Below are 21,757 nucleotides of genomic sequence, written 5' to 3'. Positions count from 1 at the left end.
ATGGAAAATTCATTTAAGATAGTTTGTTTCTGTAAATTTTGGAAAGTGTTTGCATTGAAGTGTTCTACAACCGATATGAAGGTAATTCCTCTTACCCTATTATTAATAAGGGTTATTTATATAAATTTTAATATCCCCATTAGGTATCTGCATTCAAGAAGGTTAAGACATGTCACTCCCCAAACTTGAAGTAATTAATTCAGTGGTTGAATTTGTTAAAGTAATAGGTGTGATGTGATATGTAAATAAAATTTATTCTAGAAAAAAAAAAAAAAAAAACAGGGTTTTTGTGATAACAAAAATCCTATTGCCCTGTTTCTTTCTCTGTTTTTTTTAATAAGTTACAAAAATGAAATACATATTTTTTTTTCCTTTCATATGTTTCTTTCACACTGTTCAGAACTATTCTTTGAAATTTAATAGTGATTAATCATGCTATGGATTACATAACATGATTAATGTCTTATTTATATATGATTTGCATTTGTGAAAAAATATAAAAAGGCATTGCAATTATCTGCTCACCATTGATGAGCCACTAAATCTAGCCATGCCATTCTATGCATGGCTAGATTTAGACATTGTGTAGTATCACTAAAATATGCACTTATAAATTTTCATCCTTACAAAAGGAAACTAAGTCTCCTCAGATAGGGAAGCTCCAAGCCATGATTTATTTGGGTTATGCCAAAATCTTGCACTAACTGGGCATCAAAATTTTCACAACTGTCAAGTAGCTGTTTGTGCCATTTTTATTCTGTTAACTGTGCTAAGACTTGCATCTTTAGCTACTGCAGTAGTGAAAAAAATATACAAAGGCATTGCAATTATCTGCTCACCTTTGATGTTTACTCTATGCATGGCTAGATTTAGATATTGAGCCCTAAGCCTTCTATTAAATTAAATTAAATCATCAATTAAAACTTCTAAACACACACCTTCTTACCTTATCTTTTAAAATACAGGAATATACGTATAAACTAATGCTAAAATTAATTTTATTTTGGTTTTCCAATAGTGGTTGTCGGGATGGACAAATTCATCACCATGATGTGCGAAAAGCAGATCATCACATCTCTACTTTAATGGCACATGCTCAAGAAGTATGTGGCTTACAGTGGTCTCCGGATGACAAGTTTCTAGCAAGTGGTGGTAATGACAATCTGGTGAAAATATGGACCATGGCTGGTGCACAAGATGTTTCTACACCTCTCCATTCATTCCAAGAGCACCTCTCTGCTGTCAAGGTAAACATTTTCATAGTCTTAATAGTTTAGGATTGATTTAACTTAGACTTCAGGAACTTGCAGCATAAGAATGAATCCTCAAAAAAATTTCTAATTCATTTCACAAATACTTGGTCTCAGTTCTAACTGAATAATGCTCATTTCCATTTACAATTTGCCAAGCCCCTCTTACTGTTTTTGAGAATCTCAATTATTGGTTGCTTAAACACCACTCGTTTCCTTTGTCTTCATTATTTGCTCTGTAATTCCTCCTGCTTCAAAAGTGATATGTGTGTTCTGATATTCTTGTCAGAGAATTCTTAATCTAGAATATCAAGATTAGGAATTCTCTTTAAATATCTTGACCTCATCCTGTCAGGTTCTTTTATTGTTAACTCATTCTCCCGGCCATAAATCAATTGGAACTTTTTGATCTTTCTTTCCAATCTGAGTTCCCTAATGGTGAAGTAATTTTGCTTGGTTATTTCAAAGTTAATGATTCCAAATGGTTTCAGTTTCCTAATTATACAGACTCAGCTGGTAGAGATTCTAATATGATCATACATAACTTGTGTCCACTTTCATAACTTCAAATCTAATGCTCTGATCTATTCCTCACCAACAGCCTCTCAAAGTATTCAGTTAATGTTAGTTGTCCTCTAGTACTTCTGATTACAATTTCAAGATGGTTCTTTTTGAGTGGATCCTCTGTGCCATGAACATTTTCAGTCTTATTTGTATTCCTCTTTCCTTGGTTGTACTCTTAAATCTTCTGATTCTAATATTGCTCATATTGTATTAGTGATATTATTCTTGTAAGAACTGAATCCTTTATTCCTCATTCAACCAAATTCACATTCTTTATCTAAACAACCATGGTTTTTTACGATAAAAGTGTTATTGCTGTTTACAATAAGAGTATAATATATTGTAATTGGTTTGTTTCATTTTTTTTTTCTTTATTTGCCTGAAACTGACAATATCTATCCAATTATATTGAAAGAAGCAATAAGGGAAGTAAGTGAACCTTTAACCATAATTATCCTTGGATTCAAGAGAGGTTTCTACAGATTTGAGATGTGCAAATGTTGGTTCTTTCCTGGGAAAATAGAGCCAGTGGTCAGCAAAGTAATGCAGTTATACGGCAAGTTACATCATAATACAGATTTCTTAAGTAAAGATTTGTCTATCCGATTTGATTAGCTATTATGACAAAGGATGCAAAAAACAATTTTGACATCTACTTAGATTTCAGTAAAGCTTTTGATACTGTTGCACATGAAAGACTACTATACAAATTGGAACGGTGGCATTAGGGGAAAGTTATTGCTAAGGCCAAGAGGATGGTTGAGTGGGAAAAGATAGTGGTTATCAATGGGCACTGCTCTTTGAATAGTGTTATTAGTGGAGTTGCACAGAGTTCAGTGCTGGGTACCATTCTGTTGTTTTCAGTATTTATTAATGATATTGATGAAGGCGTATCAGGCTTAATGTCTAAGTTTGCAGATGGTAGATAAACAGGTGATAGCTTACAGATGATAGCTGGTTGGCAGGGTGGTTAATGACTAATGAGGGTGTACCAGTGCAACTAGATCTAGGAAATTTAGGCAGAGTTGAGAAGGAGCAATTGAGGTTTAACATTGATAGCAGTAATCCCAGAAGTTTTTAATTACTGTAATAAGTTGCCTACATGAGGAGCCAAAATGGGTCGTTAATTTTTATTTTATTATTTATTTATTATTAGTTTAATTGATTAATTTGTTTTTGGCTGCTGCAGCAAAAGTCTTGGACATGTTTGCAACATTTGGCCAATATTATTTTACACACACAAATGCATAAAAACAGAAACAAAAATAAAAGAAAAAGAAAATTTTCAAGACAGAACTGTTTGAGTTGAATATGGAATTATAAAATGAAAATTTTATATCTCTTCTTTTAACTTGGCTTGGAAAAGTAGCATTGAAAATGAAAGAAAAGCTTCCTGAAGTAGCTTCATGGTTATTTTTTTTCTGTAAATGGTTTAAGCACATAAAAAATAGATTGTTCCACACAACCAAGCTAATATTTCACAACTGTAATTATAAACATATTTTCAAGTTCTACCCACACACTGAACAATCTCTCTCTCTCTCTCACACGTACGTACACACACACACACACACACACACACACATTGAGCATATACATACAGTGATGGAAGCTGCACCTGCATTGAGAAAGCACGTTTTTTATCAATAGATCAGGATTTCCCCCCCCCCCTTGCAATGCAAACCAAATGGATTATATGTATACCTGTAACATAAATTCCCTGATTCTGCACACAATTTTTTAATTATACTATATGCAATAAACCAGCAAATTTTCATCGTAGCTCTTCAATTTCTTTATTACAATGTTTGTCTGTAATTAGTTTCAGTAGTCTTTTTAAATTAGACAAATTATTCACAAGTCAGGATGCAGTTCAGTCTTTCATTGTAGAAGTATTTTGAATGGCCTGGGCTAAAATAAAAACCCTGTGCAGTTTTTTGGAGAATGATAGGGACTTTAAAATACATCACATTTTGAATAATCTGATATTGAATTAACGGAAATATAGTCTATACAGACGTTAACAGGTTTCAATGTGTGGGCTCCATTTGGTCACAACAACGTCATGTAACAGTAAATATTGCCCATCATCTGTAGAGTCTCACAGGAGCAACTGCATTGTTGATATGTGCATGAACTTCATTCATACAACTTGAAGTGTAGTACACTTGTTCTTAATGCAATCCCAGAATTATAAAATCCAGAGGAGTTATATATGGGAGAGTGAGGAAATGAGTCTAATATGTTAGCCAGAAATTCTACTTTGGGCCAAAAAAGGAGTTGATGTGACAATCTGCTAATGTCTGTTTGAAACTTCTTGAGTTGTTCAAATAAACCAAGCCACTTTCTTTTCTACTGCTGTGTGTGTGTGTGTGTGTGTGTGTGTGTGTGTGTGTGTGTGTGTGTTCATTCAGCAGAGCAATCAAAGTATTTTGGTTGCTCTGTTGCTTTCAGATTACATAATTTAAAAAACTATTTTCATTTTCAAGAGGGCACTACAGGTGCTTTATTCTTATTTTTTATATAAATATTTGTATTTATTTATTTAAAGCCTCTGTAGCTGAGTGGTCAGGAGCAGGAGTGCAACAGCACTCTCTTTGGGCAGACCAGGATTCAAGCCCCTGACTGCTAAATACGGTCGATCTGCAGATTTATTTTTATTATATATTTATTTAAAAGAAAAATATTTTTTTTTTATTATATCGATTCTCGAATATTTGTAGTGTGCTTGCATGTAATTTTTTATGTATATATTCCAGTATGTATATATATCTATACCTGTGTGTGTGTTTGTTCATTCAGCAGAGCAATCAAAGTATCAAGAAAGAATACTTGATGAGAATCAACCGAAAGAGCAAGCTGGCTTTAGGACAGGATTCTCGACTATGGATCACCTTCACGTAATGTCACAGCTAATGGAGAAAGCAAATGAATATAAAACACCATTGTGCCTGGAATTTGTGGATTATGAAAAGGCATTTGACTCCATACAGCATAAGGCAATGTTTCGGGCACTGAAAAGACAAGGCATAGATACCCCATCTATTATGATTTTGAAGAAAATATATGAGAATGCTGCCTCCTTTATTAGACTGGACAAAGACAGTAGTAAATTTAAAATTGAGAAAGGAGTTCGACAAGGAGACACAATATCTCCGAAGTTGTTTACTGCTGCCCTTGAGAAAGCTTTCAGAAGATTAGACTGGTCGCAGAAAGGATTCAATGTGAATTAAGAGTACCTAAACCATTTACGATTTGCAGATGACATTTTGGTCATAAGCCACGATCCCAAAGAATTAGAGGGAAATCTTAATCAGTTATGCACAGTTAGTGAGGATTTTGGACTAAAGATGAATATGGCTAAAACAAAAGTAATGATGAACAAGTATGCCACAGAAAGGGAAATAATGATTGAAGGAGCAGTAATTGAAAAGGTGGAGTCATATACTTATCTGGGACAAGTCATTAGCTGTAATAATGATGAATGGCTGGAAGTCAAGAGAAGAATAAATTTTGGATGGATAGCATTCAGGAAATAGTCACATACTGAGGAGCAATATCCCAATATGTCTGAAACGTAAAATAATGAACCAATGTATACTCCCCACCATTACTTATGGAAATGAAACTTGGGCACTCACCAAAAGAATGGAAGAGAAGCTGAGATCTACACAGCGAAAAATGGAACAAATTATATTGGGAATCAGACTGTTAGATAAGAAGAAAAACACATGGATTAGGCAACAAACTCAAGTAAAGGACATTCTTATCAAAACTAAAGAACTAAAATGGTCTTGGGCAGGACACATTCTTGAAGACATGATGACAGATGGACTAAGAAAATAACTGACGATGTTACCAACAGTAAATTCTAATTGGGAAGCATTCAAGGAATTAATCATGGATGCTACTAAAAGTTTCATACCTATTAAGAAATATTGTTCAAGGTTTAGGCCTAAATGGTTATCTAATGAGACTCGTAACAGAGAAGAAAAATGCATGGGATGCATATAAATTATCAAGCGACTCAGAAGTCTGTGGCAGATATAAGCTAGTCTGTAATCAGGTCACAAAGGAGGTTAGGCAGGCAAAGGCAGATTACGAGAAATCCTTGGCAAAAGATAAGAAAAACAGCAAGGATTTCTTATTTACTTATATAAACTTTAAAAGGAAGGGGATGAATCTGTTGGTCCACTTTACATCGATGGTTCGACTGTTGATGATCCTGCTCAGATAGCAAACAAACTGAATGAGTATTTTGCATCTACATTCACACATGAGGAATTATTAAGGTTTGAAAATGGCAGAAGGTTATCAAATTGTAGCAGGACACTTAATGATTTTGTAATAAATGAGAGCAAAGTGGAGGAGAAATTGTTGAAGTTAAACATAAGAAAAGCACCTGGGGTGGATGGGATCTATCCAGTTATATTAAAGGAGGTGGCAGAGCAACTAAGCAAGCCATTAGCCATAATTATGAGAGCATCCTTGGACTCAGGGGTGGTTCCCACGGACTGGAGATGTGCCAAATGTATCCCCAATTCACAAAGGGGGATCGAAGGGTGACACGAGTAATTACAGACCAGTTAGTTTAACTTCTGTTCCGGGTAAAATAATGGAGTCACTGGTTAAAGATGTATTGCAGGATCATCTAGACAAGACTGCAGCAATAATTCAGATACAGCATGGGTTTGTTAAGGGAAAGTCTTGTCTGACAAATTTGATAGGGTATTATGATGTGGTTACAAAGGAACTGGATGCAAAAAATTATTTTGATATCATATATTTGGATTTCAGGAAAGCTTTTGACACTGTTGTGCATGGAAGACTATTGTACAAATTGGAGCAGAATGGTATTAAGGGTAAGTTGCTACAATGGATAAAAGGATGATTAAGTGGGAGAAGACAGAGGGTGGTAATCAATGGGTGCTGCTCTTCATGGACTAATGTTATTAGTGGAGTCCCACAGGGTTTGGTGTTGGGTCCACTGTTATTTTGTTTATTTATCAATGATATTGATGAAGGTATATCAGGCTTAATGTTGAAGTTTGCAGATGATACAAAGGTTGGCAGGGTTGTTAATGACAGTAATGGCAGTGTGCTACTGCAACAGGATTTAGAAAATTTGGGCAGATGGGCTAAGAAGTGGCAACTGAAGCTTAACCTTGACAAATGCAATATGGGTAGAAGTAACTCCAGAAAACGTACCAACTGTGTGGTACTATACTTAAGGTGGTGGAAAATGAAAAAGACCTGGGAGTAATTGTGCAATCAGATATGAAGTTTTCTGAGCAATGCAGACAGGCTGCCAGGGCAGGTCATGGGGTTTTGTCAATGATATATAGGAATTTTGCTAGCAGGGAAAAGGTGATTGTCCCTCTGTATAAGGCAATGGTCAGGCCACGCCTTGAGTACTGCGTACAGGTTTGGAGGCCTCATTTTAGAAAGGATATAGATTTACTTGAGCGTGTACAGAGAAGGGCAACAAGATTGGTGAGGGGAATGAAGGGATCCTCTTACCAAGAGAGGCTTAAGTTCTGCAAATTGCAGTGGCTGGAGACTAGGCACCTGCGCAGTGATCTGATTGAGGTGTATAAGGCCTTGAATGGGTTGAGCACGCTGAATTCTGATGGGATCCTTCCACTTGTTCAGATTACGAACCTAAGGGGGCATAAATTCAAATTAAGAAAGGACAGATGTAGAATAGATGTGCGGAAATTTGCCTTTAGCCAGTGGGTGGTTAATTGCTGGAACAAACTTCCATCTGTCGTTGTGGAAGTTGATAGATTGAATAAATTTAAGGAGGAACTGGACAGGCATTTGGAGGGTATGGTGTGATTTTTTTTTTTTTTTTTTTTTTTTGCTGATGTTGCATAAGCTCATAAACTTGCTTTCTTGCATCACATGCTACTACTACTACTACAACAACGGAGATGGACAGATGAAATTCATGAGTTTGTGCCTAGTAAATGGATGGCCATCGCACAAAACAGAAGGAACTGGAAAGTTGCTGGAGAGGCCTTCATCCTGCAGTGGATTGAAAATGGCTGATGATGATGATGATGATGATGACGACACTACATTTATCTCATGGGGTAGGACTTGCACTCTCCAGTATAATCCCAAAGTAACTTTTTGTAATTTTCTGTCACCTTTTTAAACAGACTTTCTACTAATTATTATTAGTATTATTTATTTATTTTATTTTTATTTTTTATTTTTTTTTCACCTCCTGAACTGTTAGAATAGGCAAGTGGAATTGATGGTTACTTTTGTCTTATAGCTTACTTTTCTGTTGCCCTTTTTTAGTATATTTGCTAGGGCTAACATTTCAACACGTGTTGCATACTGGCCCACTCCACTTATGCTGGTAGCATAAATTTTTACAGTTAATGTTAATGCAACTAGGTAAACATTTAATGCAGTATGCATTCCATATTATACTTTAAATGGCAGCTATATATTGCCCTCTGCTTTAGCTGCTGGTGAATAGGCCAATAAGATATTGTTTGGCAACCTTTGCTGCTTATTCCTTTTCTTTATACAAAGGCAGATCAGAAAGTTACTTTCATAAATTTATATCTTAGACATGTCTTCATTTTGATTTGAACAGTGAATATGGTAATATACTCCAAGTGAATGGAGATTTGTGTAATAGGTAGTAGTTGTCTGCGAAGAACCCACAAAAATTGTTTCAAAATGGTGTTACTGCTGCAGGAATGGTCTTTTCTTCAGATTTAAATAGTGATTCGTTCTTGTTTACCAAATGAAAAACTGTGTTCATGCTACTATGTTCCAGCGACTCAGTCACTATTGCAGTGAGTTCACAAGTGGCCATAAGTGTCATGGTCAGAGAGGCTGTCAGTGTCAAACAGATAAATGCACACCTTGTGCATTTATTTCTATTTGAGACTGCAAGAATTATCCAGAATTGGAATATCATTTGATATCATACGTGACTTGCGTCAGTATCTTATAAAGTGTCAGTACAGTAGGTGCCAAAGTGTCTGACAGACAAGTACAAACTGGTGCATCTGGAATGCTGTGTCATGGTGTTGATCCAATATTCTACTGAGGGCAGAGCATTCCTTAATGGATTGTAGCAAGCAAGAAATCCTGGTTACACTACACCCCAGAGTCAAAATGAGCATCCATTTTGATGTGATACCCCCAAAAAAAGAAATACAAAGCAATACTGACTGCAGCCAAAGTCATCTTGTTGTGCTTTTAGAACATGAGCATTGAAGGAATTTTCCTTATTAACTTCTTTCATTGACTACTATCAACTTGGAGATTCTTACTGTGCAACACTCTGAAAATTGAAATGGTAGGTAAAAAAGAAATGGCCAAGTCTCCTCTCAGAGTGTAATCTTTCTTTGTGTCTCAGGAAACCATAAACTCCTTGTAAATGTTTTGTCGGGAGGTTTTTCATCAACCACTGTAAAATTCTAATGTAGCTTCAAGTTACATCACCTTCATGCATCATCCAAAAAAACTTACTGGTCTTTGATTCTAATGAGATTTTGACAGCATGGCTCAGGTATGATGCACCTAGTTCTTCCAAGATAACATCAATAAAGTGGTGTAATAATGAGATAAGCACTTCAGTATGCAGGGCAGTTATGCAGAAAAGTGATTTTTGTGTGGACTATAATCCTGATTGTAATATGCTGGTTTCATTTGATCTATTTAAAAAGTTACTCTCTGGTCTGCCCTTGTATTAATATATTGCTTTTGACACACTGATTCAGTGTTGAAACCAATATAAAAAAAGATAAGAAATCACTGTTGATTTCTTATCTTGTTTTAGGGCCTGTAAATAAAGAAATTTCAGCTGCGAATATGACTTCTTATTATTTCAAATACATTTTTTGAACTATAGTTAGACTGATTTTTAAGTGATTGAAACTGTTTGGCCATAAAACCCTTATACCAACGCAGTTGAGCTTACTGTGCTATTTTGAGCATTTTGTGGGAAGTCTTGACCTATGATTATACCACATTTCTTTAAAATAGGTTAAACATTTTTGAATGTGTTATTGAATTTTTTCACTTAACTGGAAAAAATTGACTATGCACTGTAGATATGATTTGTTACTTCAATGGCAGTTTTTTTGGTGCAATAAAATTGTATATTATGTCTATTAATAATAATGTACAGTGGATTCTGGTTATTTGGGCCACCGGTTAATCGGCGCAGCCGTTTATTTGAGGCAAATCTTAAAAAACAGAAACCAATCGAGAAAATAGCCAGGGTTTATTTCGCTTAATTGGGACAGCATGCCGTTTAATCGGGGACCGCAGCACTGGAGATTACCCTACGATTGTCTCCGACGGTACCACGTGGTTTGGTTGAAATTCTGGAGGTCACAACCATAAAACAATAAAAACAATTAGCAGTCACCTGTTTATTGGGCTTTTCTGTTAGTGAAATCTATCATAAACGGACAGTAAACTCGATCTTACTGAATTTGCGATAACACCAACAGCTGGAATTCTGTGGGTTATTATGGTGAAATGTGTTTACACTTCCATGAAATCTTCAATCATATAAAAAAATAAATTTTCAGCTCTTCTCTTCATTCCTATTTTTAAAGCTTTGTAACTCGTTACTCCGTTCTCACTTGAGCGTATCGTGTTACTTGCAATTTGTGTGTGCCATGTTCTTTGTTATTGATTGCTTATCTTTTTACTGTTTTAAATTTTAACCCCCACCCACAAATGTCAGTGAACAGAAATGTCAACTAGTTTGTATGTACAGTACGTATTAATTATTCCGATTATCACGTATATTCTTCCGATTTTCACGTATCATTTAATTTTTTTAATTGGTAAGGTAATAAAGGGTAAATTTGTGCTTAATATATCTTTTCTTTTATAGCCTGTGGATAATATTCCTCCTATTTTTGCTAATTAGAATTGCTGTTTAATAGAATTAAAATTCAATTCACAAACGTGATCACAATGACCGGCGCTTACTGCACATCGTATAGTGAATGGTACTTTACTACTTTGAGTTCGTTGTAACATGATTTGATTGTACAGTGAACCAATTGTAAACGGGGGGGGGATTCATTGTATTTTTAACTATTTACGTGAAACTTTGGATAATTGGGGCAGCTGCTTAATCGGGCCAAAATGCACTAGTTCTGATGTGTCCCAAATAACTGGAATGGACTGTATTAATTGTATTAAGTAATAAAATGAGTTTCTTGTAAATCGAGTTGGATTATTATAAGAATAGCATTCTCGGGTTGTAAACAGATTAAGATTTTGCAGTTACTGTTTTGCTAAAATATATTTCAGCAAAGTTCATTATTATGGCTTTTATTGTTATTCTCAACCGTTTTGTTTTGAGAATATATTGTTTACTTGTTTAGGCTCTTGGTGAAATATTTTGTTTTATTTAATATAGGCAGTTTCCTGGTGCCCTTGGAAACCAAATGTCCTTGCCACTGGAGGAGGAACAGCTGATAGAACCATTAAATTGTGGAACTGTACCTTGGGCGCTTGTCTCAAAAGCATAGATGCTAAATCCCAAGTATTTTCATTAACATTGTTTATATTAAATATTGTTGATATACTTAAGTTTATGCATTTATTTACATTTTATTTACATAACCTGAAATTCCTTTTGTAATAAAGGCAGGTTTTTTTTTTTTTTAGTTTTAAATATGTCTATAAAAACAAATTGACTTGGTGAAATGAGAATAACGGATTACCTCATCAACTTATTAAACCTAATTTTTGAGAATAATTACATATTTTATCATCAGTGAAAAAGGTATGTAAGTTTCAGTTACATGTCTGTATTATCAACGTACTTCTGGTCATTTAAGATACAAACCATTAGTGGGATGGTTTTGATTAAAATCTTTTATCCATTTTAACATTTGATAATGTTTACATTATGCATATACACTTTTGTAGCTATCACATTATAATAAGAATTTCATGATACAGCTCTAGCAAACCAATGAGGCTAATGCATATCCACATTTTGTGTATGTCAGTGCAGAAAGAATGCACATTGATCTGTTATGACCTCTCTCCCCCCCAGATACTCCCTCTCCCAGGAATCAGGAAAAAAATTTACCACAATTATAATATATTAGATAAAATTATCTACAGTCTGAATTTTGGAGCAGCAACATTCTTCTTGACCAGCGGAAGATCACAGAAGTAACAATGGTGGAATGGAAAAGTGGCAGGCGGAGCATCGGAAGCCTGAGAAATGGCTGGTGCACCGACCCCATTGCTGGCAAGGAAGATAATGGGAAACCACCTTGTACATCTATGCCTAGTAGCTTCATGACATCTGAATCAAATATGAGTAGAAACTGGACTCAGCAGGCAGAAGCCGTGAATGTCATTTTCAGCAGGAGAAGAAACAAGGCTTCTCGGGTTGTAAACTAGAGAAATTCTTGTAATAATTATCCATTTATGAAGATTGGCCCATGGAATGTAAGAACAATGTTGAGGAAAGGAAAACTCAAATGTGAAGAGAGAAATGAGAGGAAAAAAAAAAAAAAAGAGAGACAATATGTTAGGTTTAGCAGAGTCTAGAGGGAAAGATTAGAGAGACTTTGTAAGCAAATATATAAGAGTTATATACAAAGGAGGAAATGACAGCGAACGAGGAGTGGCTATACTTCTTAATAAAAAGGCACAGAAAAGCCTTGAGAAAGTGATGCAAGTCAGTGACAGGATTATAGCTGTAAGATTAAAGGCTGAGCCAATAGATTTATTGATTATTCAAGTCTCTTTACCAACAAGTAGTCATACTGAGGATGAAGTTTATGAACAGATAGAGGAAATAATGGAAGAAGAACTGGGGGGTGACAGATGCATGAGCATGGTGATGGGAGATTGGAATGCTGTTCTCGGTGAAGGAAGGAAAGTAGGTGACTATGGACTTGGGGCAAGAAGATGCTAGAATTTTGCAAAAGAAGAGATGTTTGCATCAAATACATGGTTTAGACAGGCGAAGAGAAGAAGATACACTTGGAGAAGATCAGGGGATGTTGACAGGTACTAAATAGACTATATTTTAGTCAAAGTACAGGAATGCTGTGAATAATATACTTAGCTATCCGGATGCAGATGCCGATTCTGACCGCAATTTGGTAGCAATGAAAATGAAGATTACACTCAAGAGAATAAGGGGTTGTTCAAGAAAAAGAAGGAAATGGAATTTAAATGTACTGAAGACTGACTACTATCAACTATTGCTGGAGATTTCAGAGAGGCAATTGACAGGGAGATAGTGGATGGAGAGGAAATAGAAGAAGTGGAGGAGAGATGGAAAGGGTTAAAAGGATTATAGTAGGAGTAGCAGAAAGCAAATTAGGTACAGTAGATCAGAAAAGGATGAGAAAACCATGGATCACAGAAGTGACAAATAAAATGGAGAAGAAAATGGAAGTACCAAAGTTCAGAAGAGGCAAGGATTAAATAAGAATTTTAAATAATGAACTTAGAAGGGCACCAGATGAAGAAAAATTAAAATGGTGGGAAGAACAGTGCAGAGAACTAGAGGAAATGGCAAGAAGAGGAAGAAGTGATCTGATGTATGAAAAAGTCAAGAGCTTAACTAACAGAGAGAATAAGACTTGTGGAAAGATAAAAGACAATGGGAAAATTTTATATGACAAAGACTGCATAAGGATAAGATGGAAGGAATATATATATATAAAAAAAAAAAAAACCCAAAAGTTTGGTCTGTGACAGCAGAAGATGAAGAAGAGACCTTAGGACCAAAATTAATAAGAGATGAATTTGAAAAGGCAGTTGCCTCGTTAAAATGTGGGAAGGCAGCTGGACTTGATGATATACCAGCAGAAATTATAAAAGAACTTAGAGAAGAAAGAGCTGTTCAGGATTTGTGGGAAAATCTATGAATATGGAAGCTGGCCCAAAGACTTTCTAAAATCCACAATTATTTCAATGGAAAATAAGAATGCAACAAATTGTACCGACTATACGACAGTCAGTTTAATTTTCCATCCCTCAAAAATATTACTAAAAATTCTCTCAGAACGAATCAAAGCAAAAGCGAAGGATTTTGAATTCATAGAAGATTGGTTTGGGTTTAGAGAAGGACATGGGGCCAGAGAGAGAGAGACAATGAGGAATATTAGGAACACTCGTAGAAAGAAGTAGGAAAAGATCTGGCAATCTCTTCTGTTGATCTCAAAGGCTTTTGACAGGGTGAACTGGGTTAAGCTGATGGAAATCCCAGGAAAGATTGGCCTTGATAAGAGATTTAAAACTAATGTGGGAACTTTACAGGAGACAGACAGCTATGGTTCGGACTGATGGAGAGGAATCAGAAGTGGACATTGGTAGGAGTGTTGGGAAAGTATGTTCCATGTCCCCCTTTACTTTTTAATATATATGCAGAAGCACTGATGAAAGAGTACAAAGAAGAGCAAAAAGGAGATGTAAAAGTAGGAAGGGAGAAGACAAAGACAATAAGATTTGCAGATGACCAGGTACTGATTGCTAATAATGAGGAAGAATTAGAGCTCCTTGGATATCTTGAACAGCAAAGTAAAGGAGTACAATATGAAGATTAACAGGAAGAAAACCAAGATAATTTCAAAGTGACCAGGAAGAAGAAGAATCAATGTAATCAAGATGGAATAATATTGGAACAGGTGGACAGATGCAGATACTTGGGATGCATAGTGACAGAAAATGGAAAAAGCCTGAAGGAAATAAAAACAAGAATTGCAATGGCAAAGAAGCATTTAGTAATAGAAAAGAACTGTTGAGAATAAATTTCAAGAAGGAATTAAGAAAGCAAATGGTGAAAACATTAATATGGAGTTAGCATTAGTAGAGGCAAATGATGCAAGAAAGCAAGCTTATGCAGCATCAGCCAAAAAAAACAAAAAAAAAAAAAAACACCACTCCCTCTGTTCGTTTGAAATGCCTGTCCAGCTGAGCCTTAAATTTATTTAGGCTATCAACTTCCACAACAAGGGATGGAAGTCTGTTCCACCAACCAACTACCTGCTGGCTAAAGGCAAATTTCTGTACATCTATCCTACATCTGTCTTTCCTCAATTTGAATTTATGCCCTCTCAGGTGATTATTCTGAGCAAGAGGAAGAATCTCATCAGCATTGAGCATGCTCAAACCATTCAAGGCTTAATACACCACTATCAGGTCACCTCGCCGGCGCCTAGTCTCCGGGCACTGTAATTTGCAAAACTTTAGCTCTTTCTTCGTAAGAGCAACCCTTTGTTCCATTCACTAATGGAACAAAGGGTTTGTACTATGTGGATCAGAGACATGGACACTGGGAAGAGAGGAAATTAGACAGCTAGCTTTCGAGATGTGGAAAAGAATGGAAAGGGTGAAGTGGGTGGACAGAGTGAGTAATAAGGAAGTCTTGAGGAAAGTAGGAGAAGAGAGAAAATGTTAGTAAAAGAACTAAGAAGACAAAAGAACTTTTTAGGACATGTACTGAGAAGAGAAAGCATGTTGAGAAAAGTGATTGAGGGGGAGAAATGTGTGAGAAGAGAGCTGTAGGGAGAAGAATTGGAATGATGGATTGGATGGGAAGGGGAAATTATGCAGGTATTAAAAGGAAAGCACAAGATAGAGAAGCATGATGTCAATGGAGCCCTTAACCTTCCTGAGGGCAGAGAACTAGAAGAAGATCTACAGTCTACTTAAAATGTGCAGATTTCTATTTCTTTGAGTGAGTATAAACAGAAAATTTCACAGAGAGCTTAATATATACTGATTTTATGATTTTGCGTTTATTAGTTACATTCTATCAGTTAGTGTGTGTTACTTTGGTTATAAATAATGATTCTAATAACTGAAATACTTTTTCATATTACAGGTTTCAGGGATCCTATGGTCAGAAGAATATAAAGAATTTATATCTGGACATGGCTTCTCTAATAATGAACTCATTATTTGGAAGTATCCATCTTTTGAAAAAGTAGTAGAATTAAAGGGTAATATTACAATACAAGCACTTTCCAGTCTTTATTTTGATAATGAACACAGTCATTAACTGTATTTAGCAGCTAATGGGTTTGAACAATTGTTAACTCAAACACGAATGCTACTTCACTTGACCACTCAGCTATATATATAATAGCATAAATATTATATATCTAATTAATTAATAAATGACAGTATTGATGCGAGATTAGCTATGCATGTGTAGAGTATCTAGAATTGTTCATCCACCCTTATTCTTCGTCACAGTAATGCACATTATGAGTGTTTTCAGTCCTGTCAAAAAAGAAAATAGAATTAAGATCATCCTTGTCCAATGAAATTTTAGTGTTTCACTTTAAAATGCAGGACACTGGATTATTTTCTATGATAAACTTTTAATTTGGTTCTCTGAAATCAACCCAACAATGTTTCAAGAATTTTTCTTGTTGGGGGATTCTACGTTATAATGGTCCGTGCACACCTAGTATATTATTTGATGATATGAACCAGAGCTGTAATGCTCAATATGTTCTATGTTGATATCAATATTTGTAAAATAATAGAGAAGTTTACCTCATTATAATACGTAGAACACTTCCGTATGATACTCTCCAGCAATTAAAACGAAAGAATCGAAAATCTTACATTACAGTAAAAAATAAAAAATCAATTGATGAACACAATTAAAAATCAGTAACGCAAATAAAAGAAATTTAACGAAAAAATTTGCAAAAACGATTTTCTTTCCTGAAGCTGGCAACGCTTTTGACCATATGTTGTGATCACAGGAGCGAAAATTACCGAGTAGGGGTGAACATGAAACTTAAATAGGGATTATTTGTCTTCGCGCATGCGTGTAAAAGCCCACGAATCGGAGATTAGAAATGGCCGGTGAACATTAAGAGAATTCTCATGTATTTTAATTTTAAAAGTTTCTGCAATTAATAGTCTGCTATAATTATGTTGGACACTAAGTATTTTGGCCTCGTTAAATAAAAAAGTATATTTTTCGTCTTGAAAGGCTAATTCGGATGCTGCTGAACAAGAAGCACAAACTGAGGCTGTGTGTTGATTTACATGAAAATTCAGAGGAAAACGCGTAGAACCTTGGTACGAGTTGCAATCCCCGCAAGAAATGTTGTATACCAGTCATTTATTTGTGTTGCGAACAAGGAAAGGACTGAGCGATTTTCAGTATAGTGTGTAGTTCCCATATTGGCCTGGCCACAATTTTAAATTTGGTATCTTTAAAGAATCTGTTAAGCTGTTTGTGCCACTGTTCAACATATGGGACAGAAATAAAGTATTTTTGTAATATTACGATTGTTGGTTGATGTAGGATTTTGTATCCTATTCCTAGCTTGTACCCTAATTTGGTTTATTGTAGCAAGGGGATAACCCATTTAACAATCTGCTGGTTAATATTTGTATTTCTGAGCCCAAACAGATTCCGTCATTGAATATTTATAAGCATTTAGAAATTGATTAAAGATAATAGATCTCTTGTAGGAGAACGGGTGATAGCTGTTATAATGCAGAAGCATACCGGTGTTTGTAGGCTTTCTTCGATAGATGTGTCAGCTTCAGGAAGGAAAATCGTTTTTGCAAATTTTTTTGTTAAATTTCTTTTATTTTTTACTGTTTTTTTTTTTTTTTTTACTGTAATGTAAGATTTTCAATTTTTTTCATTTTAATTGCTGGAGAGTGTCATACAGAAGCTGCTCCGTAGCCGAGTGGTCAGGAGCGGGAGTGCAGTAGCACACGCTCTTTGAGTAGACCGGGGTTCAAGCCCCTGACTGCTGAATACGATCGATCTGCCAACCCACACTGGACCAGCGTGGCAGATTATGGTCCATTTCCCTCAGCATGAATTGTTGAGGAGGCTTCCATCCTGCAGTGGGTTGATATTGGCTGCAATTTACCTTTATCATACAGAAGTGTTCTATGTATTATATTGAGGTAAACGTAAACTTCTCTTGTTATTTTACAAACACCTAGTATGTGTACAACATACTTAGGTGCACACAGACCATTATATCCAAGAGACCTGATATGTCTTCAAGCAACTATTTACAGTGACAATATAACTAGCTCTTTAAGTAACCTGCCCTAAATTTATAATTCAACTTTTAACAAACATTAAACAGCAAAACATTAAACACTGAAGGCCTCTCCCCAAAAATCATCTGCCAACTTAGTAACAAGGATAACAGCGTATACTTCCAGTTAATAGCAGTTTATTCTTCACATGAGCCAGAATTATTCCTCACTGCTGGCAGATTATCTGGATGATGATGCATGCCTTTGGCTGAATAGCTAATTTTTCTGAGGGGGAGGAGAGAAGTCTGTCCCTAAAGATTCTTATTTTCTACTTGTACAAATTTTGCTGCTGCCACTGATGAGGAAGACAGTTTTCTGAAGTGTTTCGCTTTAAGTTTCACTTACATAATTAAAGTTTCATAAATTTGTTATGAATTAGTGCATAGAAGTGTATTTTAAAATAAGGACTTATACTGAGTTGTCCTTATTAGTGGCTGCCACACCTGAAATTTTTACAAGACTGAACATCAGCAGCATAATAGCCACATGGTACAAGAAAGCCTCAATCATTTTCTGCATTAGCCAAAAAATAAATAAATAAAACCACCCATTTGATTCCCTGATCACATAGGTAACCATCCAGCTAACCGTTTGAATTTTTCAAGCTGTCAGCCTCAGCAACAAATAGAACCAATCTATTCCAGCAATTGATAACTTGCTGGCTAAAAGAAAATTTCCTAAACCTCTTCTCCCATAATTTGTATTTATAGACTTTTAGTTCTGGATTCATTTATAACAATGAAAATTTTGCCTTCGTTCATTTTACTATCACCTCTCGGTGCCTTATGGACCTCAATAAAGTTCCTCTAAGGTGCCTAGTTGCCAAGGATCCAAAGACGAATGAGCAGGTTGTTTGTGTTTGGATCTTTTCAAATTTCAAGGTCAGTGTCTTTTTTAAGTGAAATTAAACCATGGGCCTTCCTTGCAAAGAAGGGGAACTTTTTCTCTCCCCACTGTAACTCCCAAATCCCTTTCTTCCTCTGCTGTTTTTAATTCAACCCGACCAAGTGTATAAGTTATTTTGGAGATGCTATTCCCCAAGTGTAAGATCTTGCATGTTGCTACATTAAAACTAGTTGTCACTTTTCTGACACTTGAAGTCATTATGAAGGAGTGCTGCTTGTGGGTGATCGTTAACTATACTTTCCATCTTCACATCAGCATTTTGACGTCACATGCTCAATCCCTTGCTGTCATTTATGAAAATCAGAAACAACAGTGGCCCCAAAACTGGAACCCTTAGGGATCCCACTTTTAATGGTAGGCCAATCTGAAGAATAACTATTAATCACAACCTTCTGTCTCTTGCTCTATTCCACTCTGCAATTCATCTCAGAATATTTGTTTGTGTGATATGTTCCAGCTTATACACAAATTTTCACAAGGGCCCACATCCAGCTCTTGAATAATTGTCATTTTGCCCTCATTCATTTTTAAAGAGATTGTTAAATATGATTATATGATTTTCCCTAATGTTAAACTGCATGATCTTCACTCTTAGAACCAGTACAAAGCCTTTATATTGTATTATATTACAATATAATACAATATAAATATAATACTTTAATAAAATATAATACTTTATATTACAATATAAAGCATTATATTGGTGTTTCTCAGGTGCAAAGGGATCCATCTAAAAATGCCCTCACAATTAGCCTCAATGGTTCAGTAAATTTTTTTCCTCTTTCCCCTTGAATTTCTTGAATATGTCATCAATTTCAGGTGCCCTACTTGCTTTTAGGCTCAAATTTTTTTAAAATAAACAGTCAGTTCTGATTGCAGTATTGCTGATTTCATACTGGTCAGCCTCATTTACAGAGCCTCCCCTCACCATGAATTGTCTTTCATCTGTAAATATTGATGCAACGTTAACCTGTTTCATTGATTAGATCAGTAACATCAGCTGAATTATAAGACACCTATTATGCAAGGTACTGATCTGTTTTCTTCTTTGTACCCATACACAAACTCATTTTTCCCTTCTTTGCTCTTAGACAGTGATTTCACTTACTCAGTCTTAGCCATCACCACCCTAACTATTTCTGTGGTACTATTACAGATCTGCTTGTAGCTTTCAGTTTTTACCTTTGTCATAAAAAGGTCCTGGAATGCAAAAATTTGATAGCTAGTACTATGTAACTGAACAGAATGAGATTTATCAAAAATTAAGACAGCATAAATGAAAGTGTGATGGTCCAGAAGGAGATTATATTATAATGACCAGTGTATTTCAAATTAATCATTCACAGCTGTATGTTTTCAAAAAAATATTTAGAGTTTTACCCTTTAGCAATGTATAATGGATTATGAAAGTGAGAGGTGTTTTTCCCAAAATAGTTTTTATGTAAAATTCCCTGGGGTGGAACCACTTACAAGTTTGGACAGCAGTTTTCATATTTTCTGTGCACTGTATTACATATAAAGAGAATGGTAAAATTTTTCAGTTCTGCTCTCAGATACCTTTATAAATGTTAAAAAATATTTAACTTGTGTACATAATTTGTTGGTTCTTAATTGCTGCTATTTAAAAATAAATACCGCTGTAAAACTTGAATGATTTAAATTATTTGCATGTATTACCTACATTATTCATGGTTTACGTTTATTGGTAATGTCATTTCTGATTCGCCTTTATTTTTTAACTCTAGGTCACACTGCCCGAGTTTTAAGTCTTGCTATGAGTCCTGATGGTACAATGGTTGCTTCTGCCGGAGCCGATGAAACTTTACGAATATGGATGTGCTTTGATGTTGATAAATCCAAGAAAAAGGAAAAAGTGATGAATAGGGTGGCTAGGGGTTCAGTTCATATGGATGGCCTCATACGTTGAAAACAGTGGAGTGGAGTGAAGTTGAATTCAACTTTCTCATTTTACCATATTTTGATACAATAAATATTTATGACATCTGCAGGACTATTGGCAGTTTTTCATTAATCTAGTTTTTAAAATAAAATTAACTGATAAGTGACATTTTCTTATAAGAAAGAAATAGAAAGGGTGGTTATTAATGCTAAATATGTATCATCTACAATTATATACTGTATATATATATATATATTGTTGTTACAACTGTATGCCAAAAAAAAAATTGACCGTGAAAACTTGTGTACATAATTTGTTGGTTCTTAATTGCTGCTATTTAAAATAAACCACAGAATTTGCTCTTCGAACTTTATTCGAAACAAAGAAACAGTACAAGAGCAAACATGGGTCAAGTTGTAAAGATCCAACTACATTTAGGATTAACTCCAAAAAGACAATGCATAACAAGTTTTATGACATTAACTTTGAACAGTCTCAAAATGCATCATGGCCATCTTTTGGAGAATGATGAAAGTAATTTTATTCCATTTGACAATTTCAGATAACAGTAAGCCCCCTTCATGTAGACTGGTTTGAGTGAATGGTGAGCACTTAAGATTTCTAAAATCATCTTAATTAAGGGGAAATTTTTTTTAAATGAAGATTGATGCAATAAAATATTTTTTCAATATATGCAACACACACACTGTTGAACACAAGGAAGGTTTTCTATAAAAAAAACTTGAACACTGTTCCTCAGAATGCATGCATCACTTTCCACTTATGAAAATTAAAACTACTTACTGGCAAAACTTAACTTTATTGATATTGGTAACAGCATCTTTTCAATACAAAACCTGTCTTGTTATAATTAGCTAAATCAGATTATAGAGGAGCAAAAAACCAGACTGATATTACTTGCACAAAATTCTCACTTGTTAGTTTTAAGGAAAGTCACTGAATTAAGATTAATATAAATGTCATAGAACTGGCCCTGTATTTTTTTAAAAAGTCCATTTAACCCCTAAGCATTTTCTGTAGTTATTGTGACATGAAACGTACAACAGGTATA

At 35.1% G+C, this 21,757-nt stretch overlaps 1 protein-coding gene across 3 annotated transcripts in view; it reads left to right on the top strand.

The window, feature by feature from the left end:
• The window catches only part of fzy (cell division cycle 20 protein fzy), a 102,190-nt gene extending 81,319 nt beyond the window's left edge, over positions 1-20,871 (top strand). For all 3 annotated transcript variants that reach the window (XM_090388967.1, XM_090388966.1, XM_090388968.1), the window contains exons 7-10: positions 1,019-1,247; positions 11,230-11,355; positions 15,673-15,790; positions 20,531-20,871. In XM_090388967.1, the coding sequence (XP_090245093.1) occupies positions 1,019-1,247; positions 11,230-11,355; positions 15,673-15,790; positions 20,531-20,712 (655 nt within the window). In that variant the 3' untranslated portion in view covers positions 20,713-20,871. The remainder of the gene's footprint in view (positions 1-1,018; positions 1,248-11,229; positions 11,356-15,672; positions 15,791-20,530) is intronic.
• Positions 20,872-21,757: the final 886 nt, after the last annotated feature.

The sequence above is a fragment of the Mastigoproctus giganteus genome, chromosome 14 (assembly GCF_048544385.1).
Source record: "Mastigoproctus giganteus isolate SK-2022 chromosome 14, ASM4854438v1, whole genome shotgun sequence".
Taxonomy (NCBI): Eukaryota; Metazoa; Arthropoda; class Arachnida; order Uropygi; family Thelyphonidae; genus Mastigoproctus; species Mastigoproctus giganteus.
This window is presented reverse-complemented; position numbering and strand designations above follow the sequence as displayed.